General features: G+C 37.2%; 1 protein-coding gene across 1 annotated transcript in view; it reads right to left on the bottom strand.

Annotated features, from left to right (window-relative positions):
* Nucleotides 1–4,677: 4,677 nt before the first annotated feature.
* Nucleotides 4,678–12,095, bottom strand: part of LOC139721047 (DCC-interacting protein 13-alpha-like) — a 38,537-nt gene continuing 31,119 nt past the window's right edge. The window contains exons 16-17 of the mRNA XM_071632376.1: nt 10,955–11,162; nt 4,678–4,945 (exon numbers count right to left, since the gene is read on the bottom strand). Coding sequence (XP_071488477.1) covers nt 4,727–4,945; nt 10,955–11,162 — 427 coding nt within the window. The 3' untranslated portion in view covers nt 4,678–4,726. The remainder of the gene's footprint in view (nt 4,946–10,954; nt 11,163–12,095) is intronic.

Below are 12,095 nucleotides of genomic sequence, written 5' to 3'. Positions count from 1 at the left end.
AAAAAAGAAGAAGAATCAAATTGTGGATATAATCATTGGTGCATAATACTGAATACCTGTACAACTGTATCGGAAATCTCACCAGGGAGAAATAAATCATATTCAACTGTAGGCCTACTGTACAATGTATTTGAATCTGAAGCCTTTTTTTTAAACACATACAACGTGTACTAAATCTTGTCATGATTGTGAATGCTCTTAAGTCATTATAATGTATTATGTCCATGGAACACATGAAAACCAACTAAAAACATTTCCTTCAGCTAATTCTGCATTAGGATGTTTAGCTTTGAAAAATAAAAATGAAAAGGAAACTTTGATTTTAAAACAATGTAAATTGTATTTTATGCTTATATTGTCCAGTACCCCTTTTTGGCATTTACAGTAATCATACATGCAACCACACTCAAAAGAAATACAGTACATGTACAGTAAGCACAGAAGAACAGACTAGTGCTGACTTACCCTTATAAATTTAATCTTGAATAAAATACATTGGACTTTGACAGTACATAATTGACTTGCTTTGAAAAGACAAAGTATGACAGTTGTCAAAATAAGGTATTGAAACTTTTCGTTCAGAAACATACAAATCAAAGCACTATACAAGCTACAGATATACAAAGAAAAATACTGTCTACACCTGTATGTGACATCTACTCTCAACAGAAATGAATTGCACATTAACTTCTACTCTAATCTCCAAAAGCCATAAAATATGTATGACTGGTATTGGATAAACCATAGGTCAGTTCATATATGGACGTACATAATTGACTATAATGTGTAGTGTGAAAGCTGTCAATGGCTCATAGCAAAATTACACATTTAGATATCACATACACGAATTGATCTCCATATCTCCACATGAGATATTGTACATAGTGTCTTGTAAAGGCAGCTCATTATTGATGAAAGTAAGTAAAGTGTACAGTATATCATAGATTATCAATTCCTCTTCTCAAGGAAAAGCTTTACTTCAGGGCCCTGTTCCATGAAACTTGTTGTCAATAACAAGTTACGATAGCTGTTACAAGCTACTGAAATCCTTGCATCTAATTAGCTGAGAGCAAATTTGTCATGGAAATGTGGCAGTCATTTCTGATAACAAGTTTTATGAAATGGGACCCAGATCTCTTTGCACAGCATCCAGTCAACCAAGTAAAACACTGAATCCTGTTTCAATGAAGAACACAAGTCCAGAATGAAGTAAATTTTGGCCAGTAGTGCTTGCTTGCATCACATATTGTACTACCGTACTGATTTAAAGCGCAGAGCACACTCCGCACTCTATGGCATATCTGACTATGCACCTGACGGCAGGCAAGTCCACACATCCAAGGCTATGTATGTATCTGAACTGTATGTAACAAAGATGAAATGTTGTATCCTTTTCAATGATAGACTCTAGCTTTTAATAAGGCAGTTTAGTTGAAGGTCGAATGACAGGCAGTTTCGGTGTTAGAGAAAGAACCAGATGTAACATTCAGTATATATTTCAGCAAGAACATTTTCCTTTAGTGGACTGTACATAGAGAGCTACCTGAAATTGTGTTCTTATGCTATTGGTTAGACTACTGGTAATCAAGATCTTGTGTCTACTCCACTCACAGAACCTCTGACTTCATGATTAGCTGCAGGCATAAGTTACCATGCTCAAATGGATTTTGAACTGCACAAAGAATATTGTGTAGGATGTTTTGGAAAACCCAAATGTGCTTCATTCTAAAGAATGAGGGGAGCGAGGGATTGTGCATGATTTACAGTCTTATAAAATACATCTATATCTTTATTTACTATTTAAAGACATGGAAACCAACAGGATGCAATGATAAATGCCCACAAGAATTCTTGATCCTGACTTTTCATCACTGGTTTAACAAGCATATAACATGCCAAAATGACAATGAGTGTATACAAGCACCTAAAAGTCTTAAGTGGGATACCCATCCCCTCAGGTATCAGCTATGACCTGATTTAGTTACCTCATAAGCAGGTGGATAAGACTGCACCCTTGTGTGAAAAAAAAAAAAACAGAAAGAGAGATGAAAACTCCATGTATCTCATACACAAGCATGGACTTACAGACTTATCTTGACTTGAAATCATACCACTGGCAGTCAATCATCAAATCGCAGAAGACCCTTGGCCCTCCAAGGTAGCCATCTAACCTATTCCATACTGGATTTTGAAATGCCCAAAGACTTAATATGCAGGCCACTAGGTTTCCGTATGGAACGGGTGAAGTATAAATGCACCAAAGAGTCTGCTCGTGTCTTTTGCTGGACTGCATTTGTACTTACTAATAAACTCAACTGCACACTATATTCTGCCATACTAGCTCAACAATATAACACTAGTATTTTAAATACTACAGTACAGAGAATTAGAGTCTGCCGTGAAACTGCAATCTCCTATGCCAATTACTGGCTCAAAACAAAACTGTACAGGTAGTCAAGTTATTTCTCTTCAAAGCAACAGGTAAACATGAACAAAGCAGAGAGTTTTCAGTATATATGAAAATACAGAATTTTGGTATGATTGATCTCCATTATTAACGACTTTCACATTAATATCACTTTTTACACATGCAAGACGAAAACTTTGGTCATTCTTGATCTCGCTCCCTTATAAATACACGTATCTCTCCCTCATTTTGCAGATGACGCCACTACAAAAATATGATTCCAAATTTACTGTCTCAAAAACAGACATTATATCATCCATAACTGTCTCTGCTGGAAAAGAAAAGAAAAATCAAAATATCTACAGATTACTAACACTGGCTAGATAACATGAAGCACACTGCTGGCTCACAAATAGATACATCGCAGATTTGCAGAGTTATTCAGTATTTATTCAACAATGTTTTGACTCCAAAAGTGGAGTTAAGATGTGACGAGATTTCAAACCTACTCGCATACTCACACACGTGTGCCACATCCCATCAGAGTCAACCGAAGTTCTTATTTCTCATGTAGTGCAATATCCTTTTATGCAGCATGTATAACAAACGTTATGCATCTAAATCACTTGACAAGCATTGGGCTACGTGGGAATAATTAATACGACAATATCACAGCAGCTGAAGGAGCAACAAAAGATATTATTGATAATAACGAATAAAGAGAAAAGAAAGGAATTAAGTACTCTGATATTTTTCCCACAAGAAAGTGGGTGTTTCTTTTAACCAACCAGGAAATAAAGGCTACTGGCAAGTGTTATTCTGTAGTGGTATTGTATATTTATGATGAAAATGTTGTGGCAGTCTAGTGATTTGCCACAAAGAGTGAGAAAGAGATCTTGATTGGAAGTGAATTTGCACACATAAGTCATAAAACATATGTTCATTTCATGAACTGCAAAATACTATTTTGTAGGCATGCATCTTTTCAAGTTTGACTATGTATCACTGCACTTTCTATTGTAACTGACAGCAACTACTGGTTTCTGCAAAACTGAGACTATATTGGAAGTAATTATTATAATATGTTAACCCACCACAAGATAATGTATTGACTTTATAATAACTTTTTCTAACATTGTAGAGAACGCTGATTATTACTGTTTTCCCTTTCACATTCTAGGAGTGCACTTATTTCCCCTAAAGCTAGGATTTCTATAAATGATAATGAAATCTTCACTTTAATTTACTCAGTTACTGAGAGTTGCTTTCAAATGATATCATTTTTTCTATCATGTATAATCATATATATGTGGATATATTTTACACTTTATTTACATCACATTAACCGAGAGAGAGACACACACACAATTTTTTTTTCTTCAAAATATTCAATTTCAGCATACAGTGTGCAACTAACTATCACTTCCAACTTACAGAGAAAAAGAGAAGTATTTCTTTGTTTCACAAAGGCACAATAGAAAGAAGAAAAAGTCTAATTACACTTTAAGTACAGATTGCCTGAGTCAAACTAACTCCCTAATCAATAAAATGTACCAGGTACATTGTTTCTAATGCATGGACAGTAAATGAAATGCCCTTTATCATTTGTACCTGCTGAAGAACAGTATTTCTTTATAAAAAATATATAAGAAATGTCATAGTTGGCAGCAAATTGTGTCAGATATGCAGAGAGCACTTTGCACACCAGGAAATTTGAAATAAAAACACAAATCAACTCTAGAAGAATCTCATAGTCATTAGGCAACACACATAATCTCAATTTGCTCTGTAAAGCAATTGCATATTTGTGCACTTTAAGTACAATCACCTACAAACAAATCAAAGTCTATAAATACAATCTGCTGTCAGAAACAGTGTCAACAAGACATCTCTTTTTAACAAGGAACCTATTCAAATATCTCCCTGAAATCACCTTTCCAACTTGCAACTTTTTGCACCATTCTGTTTTGATAAATTATCTCCCTTTTCTATGAGACTGCACCTCCTAACTCTCTCATTCCAGTCACTTTTTGAATGGGTTAGGATAGTCCAATTTTAACAAGTTGAATATAATTTTCAAGCTTAGAGCTTACTCTTTTAAACTATATAGTAAAGCAGAAATTCGTTTTGGCCTACTTTATGTGAGTTTAAGCTGAGCAGTCACATTTATCTTCAGCACAAAATACAAAGAATATAGGACAGTATTGATACCAAAAAACAACAACAGCAACAAGGATTGTTTTTATTACAAAAAAGAGAAAGTACCATGCTTCCTATTTTGACCAAGGACTGGTGATAACACGGAATAAAAAAAATTCATCAAGCTTGTGATTCCTTCCCTGTGGTTCCGCCCAAAGTCAGTACGATGTTTTGTGGAAAGTCTGCTGTCTGGCCGTCGTTGAGGCTAAGTCCACACACAGAGGGTACACCTTCGTTATCCAGTGAGATCGGGGGCGGGGGGCCCGTGTGAGTTGGTTGAGAAGATTCTACATCTGTTGACTCTGATGGCAGGCTACTATCATTGCTGTTTATAATGTCCTGAATGATGGATGGAGGATCAGAAGATGACATGTTGAAACAAAATATTTAATCAGGGTGGGGAGACAAGACAGAATGAAGAGAATTACAGGCTTTCAGAGTTTAGCATGCAATGAAGACATAATTTCACAATTTGAATTTTGGCTCCGAAAAAACTTGTACATCAGATTCCACAATCTCCTGTTCTATTTTCTCATTAAATCAAAAACAATTATTTCCCAACTTTTGTTCCTGTGAAATGGTTAACATTACATCCACCTGTAACATTAACAGTGTTATTTGCTTCTATAAAAAATTTACCTCGCGGTGTAATTCAAAGTCAGTTTAAAAATTGTAAAATAATAACAAAGCTGTATCAAGGCCTATCATCCCACAGCAAAGAATATGATTGTTTTGCTTTTACTTTTCATTATCAAAAAGATTTAGAACATAATCCCTCAAATACCTGACATTACAAAGGTTTAAAATCTAATCTCAGCTCAATGGAACTTGAAACAAGGACTTAAAATGATAATTACATCCTGGCAAAACTTGTAATATACGTATATAATCTCATATTTGAACTACACGACAGAATAAAGAGAAAATTTGGAGGCACACTAGTTGTCCTATTGCTGAACTATATAGGAAGCTGTTTGTTAGAAGATTTGAGAATTAATTTTTCATTTATCACTGTCTTGACGCTAAAGGCCTTCTACAGATATTTTCTAAACCAAAGTTTGGCTAAAGCGGGTTTTCATTTTTTAAGAACAAGAAGAGTGGTGCAAAAGTGTTTTAAAAAATGATAAAGCAGTCAACTTTAAGGGGAAAATACACAAATCATCTTTTGTAGGACATCTTGCAAGAATGCAGTGTAAAGTGATGCAAGACATGACTCCGCACAAAACAAGACAACAAAAATGAAAGAAAAGATGCAAAATTGGCAAAGAATAATCTTTAAAGGGACTGTACAGTACTGGTTGAGGTGGGGATTCATGCTTTGAACATTCCTCAGTGATATAATGAGAAATCTCCTATGAAATATGAAAGAGCATGCAATTTTAAGAAGAATTCAACATTTATTTGATGAAAATTGGTTTTCAAATGGCTGAGATATCAAAAAAAGTGATAATAATAAAAGGCCACAGGCCACGCCTTTTATTAGGATCTCTTTGTTTCACTTTGTTTTTGGATATCTTAGCCATTTCAAAACCGATTTTCATCAAATAAACTTTTGATACCCCTTAAAATTGCATGCTCTTTGACATCTCATCGAGTGGTTTCTGAATATCTCGCAAAATGTTAAAAGCTAAATCCTCACCTCAACCAGAACTGTAAACACCCTTTAAGAATTCATCAATATGCAGACGCCTTTTGGAAAGCTTAACCTAGTGTTTTATTGCTTCAGATGTTCTTTTTTTTAACAGTGGTGACTTAATAAATTTGCGGTACCCATTGTAGCAGCTAGTTACAATCAATAAACATGCTAGGGTAGCTGCGATTTTGTGAATCTGTTTAGAAATATTACCCTTATCAATTATGATAGATACGCTTTAATATTATGGATAGCCCTTTAGACCTTCGTGAAAAACCCATGGCATCTCACAATGCTCATAAAAGTTCTCTTTTCATAAAGAAAAAGGTACTCATGACCCGCTGAGATGATGATGGGACATAGGAATTGAAAAGAAAACAGAAACGTCTCAGAAACTGAAATGCGAAGAGAGATAAACCAACCCTACAGGTGATGAAAGCATATGGGATGTTTTGTGTAGAAAATAACAAATGAGCTTTCTGGAGCATTTCTTTTAAAGGCAATCAAAAGTTTTTCATTCATTTCCACAAAATCAAGAAAATTTCTGTCCTCTACCTCTACAGAGATAGGTATAAAATTTCTCCTATCTATCTCAAGCTATCTCTACATGTTGTACATGCAACCATCAGGTCGTAGCTAAGCCAGGTTCAGAAGAATGTGGGTTTGATCACTCAAAGCGCTACATGGTCAGTGAGTTCCTGCTGTGGCAGAGAAGTTCTTTCATGAGAAGTTCTTTCATGAGAATGTAAAAAACGAGGAATGACTTCAGAGCAGACGTTTGAGTCCCGTCACCATCTCTCAGACTGCCTGTCTGAGATGACCGCACATGACTGAGCAGGAGATGACCACTGGCCTTACAAGGAAACCCACTCCATGTCTGAGTTGACTTCCACGAGTAAAATCAGGCAAACAGTGCAGTAAAAGTTCATTTGCACAAGATATAAGATCACAAGTGCAAAACATATGAGATGATGGTGTTATAAGCCTTTAAGAAACACACTGGCTTTCACACACAAATCTGCGGTATGATATTTCCATTCTTAACCCGCTGAGGACGAGTCCCGAGTACACTCGGACAGGTGTCTATGGGAAATGTGCGTTGTTGTGACAAAATCAGCCCGTTCTCAATGGGTTAAAGGAATTTAGAAGAAGAAATTACAGCCTCTGCACCATATCATTTTGGGGAGCTGAAATGAAGTTGGTGCTGCCAAATAGCTGCCAAATACAACATCTATGAAATTTATCTGCACATATGTAGTGAAAAATGATTCTGCTTTTCATAAGAAGCTTCAAAATTTCATGTTTTCACCTTTTGTGGGAGTTTCCTGAAACCTTCAAAGTTAGTGTTCAATTTCTTTCTGTTCTCTTCAATTCGAGCATGGACTGAATTTCCTCTTTAAGCTATGATTCATATGGTTCAGGACCTACTTTCATAATGGTGCATTGAAATTTATGACATGCTCCAACACTCCAGGATTAACAAGAGCCAAAATTCTGATGACCCAAAATGGAAAGATGAACTTTTTGACATGCAGATGGGATGTAGAAACATCTTATGTGACATGTGTTGCTCGCCACAGCACACTACTTACACAAAATGTGTATATGTTTTTGTTTTGTTTTTCAATGAGTTGTTATGAATTGTGACTGAAAGTGTAGCAATAGAGGTGCATCTTCAGTGCTCATTCTTTGAGCATACAGTCCAACCTTGGCCAATTGGATAGTAAGATTTCTCACTGAAAATGTATGAAAATGCAATGACAATTGTGTGCTTGACAACTGAGGTCCGCTGACTTCACCTCCTTAACCTGTTGAGGACGAGTCCTGAGTATACTCCAGCAGGTGTCTATGGGAAATGTGTGTTATAGCAAAATCTGTCCATCCTCAACGGGTTAAAAGTGGTACCTCGGTGACACAAAGCTTGTTGTAACAGGGATCCCTAACACTTTCTGGAACTATCACTAATTTCGGCTTTGCACTTCTATACAATTTGGGAACACACTATACTGCAACCAAACGGCAGAAGATCAACATGTCAGAGAATTTTCCCTATTTAACAAATATATAAGAAAAATGGGTGTCTTTTCAATGGCTGTGTCATATCATATCTCAATAATCACTAAATACACATAATAACTCCGACTCAAAGTAATTTTTTTGAACTGCTTCAATAATTGACAAAGTAATTTGTGTTTCTAGACCTTTCACTTGTATAGAAAAAAAAAAGACAAGTCTATCTATTTAGCACTTGTGACAAAGAGAAAGCAAAAAGTATTTTGCTTAACAGTAATTCAATGCTAGCTCAAGACTTCTGCTATATGATAGCTACTGAATTGATATGTTGCTAAAACAGTGCAGTAGTACTAGCACATGGCTATGCACTCTGGAGTTGGAGTGTCAGTCCTTATCATCCCAATACGTGGTTTCCCTTCACATCGACTCTACTCTCACACCAAGTCCAAACCCCCGCCACCACCCCTCCCTGAAAAAGAGACAAAATGATGTATATAACTATGTGTTTCTTAAATCTCTACTGCATCTGCTGCAAGAAGATACAATATTAACAGTCATGTCTTCATTGCCTAGGTAACTTAATCTGCCACTGAGTGACTTTACTGCAGCACACAATGTCTCCATAACTTAGGGGGAAAATCAGTTCACCTTGACTTCAGCTCTTAACGTTGATACCTTGGTCAGGGTTTGGTCTTACCCAAAGTAAAACAAATAGAAGGTTGAAGGAATGAAACAAAAGGAGATTATAACTGAAGGATACAAACAATGCATACATAACCATACCAAAGGATCCATGTTTCAAGACGATGCTATTTACAAGTACATGCGAGCACAACATGGCTTTCTCACTAATGCAGATATGAGTTTTGATCATACCATTTGAAGAAATACGTAAAAATATTGAACATAGTCCTAAGTCTCCAATTCAATATGTTTTGATTCCAATATCTTTTACAATAAATGCTATAGTACATTTTCAGTTTGGCACAATGGGTAGAAATTGGACTTCCATCCAGATAATAAAATGATTACACACTGCATATTCAACATGGTTTTCATTCCCACAACTTGAAAGACAGAAGTAATAATGAACTCAAATCACTCTCAAGAGATGTCCTGTCCCCTGTACCTATATGATAATGCCATTATCAATGGACATGGAAGGACAATGATCAAAATTCAACACTGACCAGATCAGAAAGCCAACCAAACTTCACATTAAAATCAACGCTGTTGCGGTGAGTGCATCTCATTCGCAAAGCAATGCTGGAAGTTTCAAAAGGAAAACAAATGCTGTGCGACAGTGTATTAAAAGAAAATGACCTTCTTGACATAGATTCCACTTTCATAAATCAGTGGTCAATCCGTTGTGGCAATATCAAAGAATTTACATCTGCACTCTATAAAAGCACCTAAAAGACATCAGAAACATTAAGAGAAAGGTGTCCCCTATGTCTGCATTTCCCTCTGGTAGACAGACCACTAGTTTCATCTGTAATGTGGCACGTGCCCTTTAAATGTCAAACAACAATTGAAAGTCAAGTTTGGAAGATGGGTGTGCTTTTATTGGAAGGTTATCTATCATCTTTGACACCATTTAACAGTTTGGGATATCAAAAAACAAATTATGGCATAAAACACTCATTTGATTATCTCTATTTTCACTGTAATACCGTATTTATCAAGGCACACACTTGTGCACATGTACATATCAAGAAAAATATTGATACAAAACAGGTACTTCTAACAACCAATTTCCAACAACATACCTCTCTTCAACAAAAGATGATAGAACAGGAGTCAAACATATCTACTTGAATTAATTTTCTTACACTTAACAGTTTCTTGCAAATATTTCTTAGCTACATATTTATTGGTAAATGATCAGGACAAAGAAATTTGGAAAGTGCAATCATTCTCGATAAAGATGAGCTGAGTTTTTTCATGATAATTTTAGATAACAAACCCAGACTGAGGCCTTAAAGGTCGTATATCCCTTTTGCAAACATCACCAAATTTTGCACGGTTGCAGAATGTCTCCCAACATCGTTTATGAAATCTTACAGTTAGACACCCCAGAGTTTGTGTTTTTTTCAGTGAAAAACTAACCCCATTTTACTAAGGAATACGCTCCCCTCTTGTACCAAGAATATCAGCGGGAATATTTCCTAGGTCCACATAACTTTACTGGCAATCTATAGTATTGTTTCCCCCTCCACCAGAAAGGAGTTTTCAGTCCTATCATTCTGAAAAAAAGGACTGAATAACCTACACTTACAATATACCAGCTTATGAAAGCAATCTAAATTTAAGGGTTGCAAAAGGGATACACAAACTTAAAAGAACATTTTGTCGGCCTCATGCCAGAAGGGCCTTAACACCATAGACTTTGTACACTGTTAGGGCCCTTCTGGCATGAGGCCGACGATTTGTGAACATGAATTTTAAAAGAAATGAAAAACAGTGCTAACACGAGGCATCAAAATACAGACATGAAAATCAAATGTGTGAGAAGAGATGCACGACATGCTTACTAATTTGATCTAGCTTGCTCGGCACACTCATGCAGGCAATGCACAAGAAAAAGGAGGAAGAGGGAAGGAGGCAGCAGGAACCCGTCATGAGGCAAAGTAACCGTAACCACCGGCTACCTGACCGGTAGGCACACTCCCGGCACCACCACCACCGCCCCCACCACCCACCAAAGCGCCCCCTCCGCCGCTCCCGGCTCCGGCTCCGTCGACCACGCCCGTTCTGATCTTCAGCATCGCCTGGAAGGAGATCTCGGCTGCCAGGCTCAGCGACTGGCAGATCTCCTCGGCGGCGATGTCTGTCTCAAAGACGTGGCAGGTGTAGGTTGGGCGCCCCGAGCTGTCTGAAGGGCGGGAGATGGTGATGAATGCCAGTAACCTGATGAGATTGAAAGGAGGATGAGTTTCTAATTCACTGACAGTACAATAATAAACTTTTTTAGTGATTTATAGAAAGAAACATGAACATTTTAGAAGACAATCACCGAACCAGTAAAAATTATGTGCATTGTTTGTCTACACATAGCACCATACAAGCAGTCTTCATAGAAACAACCTGCATCACATGCAATCAAGGAGCAATTTATGAACATAAAATCAACACTTAGCATTAGCCAGCACAGAATTAAAATCAACAAATAAACAAATAATACTTTCAACACTTCACTGTACTGAGCACAGAATAGGGAGTTTTCGATTGGGTGAACGAGAAGGACGTGCCGCCCGAGCGCAACCGTTCGTCAAGGCGGCACGTCTGTACGTTGACCCGCTGCTAAAACACATTTCGATTTCGGGCGTCACGTCTCGTAGCGTGTGCAGGAGGCAACCTGTGCCTTGGGTGCATATACGCGGAATTTGTGACTTGTTTCTGTACTTGTAATATTTATTTTGTCTTTGACTAGATGCCGAAGAAGTATCCTGGGATGGATTTTGTGGATTTTAAAACATGATGCATGGTAAGACTACAAGGTAAATGCACTGCACCAGCCTATAAGCACCGAGATGTGATTGCGTACAACATTACATGTAAATGCATGTGTGGGACTACGGTATGCAGTTGCAAAGTGCGAAACAGTGAAAGCGGGCAAATGAATTGGGTAACAGAGGCTGTAGTTTGTATGTCAGCGCTGCTGATGTGACGTATCAAGATCATACGCTTTCATGTAATTAGGATATCCATATTCTCTCGAAAGAAAAAGGAAAACAGGCGAACTGAGCACGGATTTCCAGAGAGTCATCGTGCTCTTTCGTATGATTTTCGTCTATCGCGAGAGGAGTGTGACGTCATAGACAAGGTGGGTTGAGCGCGGCA

The sequence above is a fragment of the Diadema antillarum genome, unplaced genomic scaffold (assembly GCF_040938485.1).
Source record: "Diadema antillarum isolate AM-2024a unplaced genomic scaffold, OU_Dant_1.0 scf00000137, whole genome shotgun sequence".
In the NCBI taxonomy this organism is placed as follows: Eukaryota; Metazoa; Echinodermata; class Echinoidea; order Diadematoida; family Diadematidae; genus Diadema; species Diadema antillarum.
Note: the sequence above shows the minus strand (reverse complement) of the source record. Positions and strands in the feature narration are given on the sequence as shown.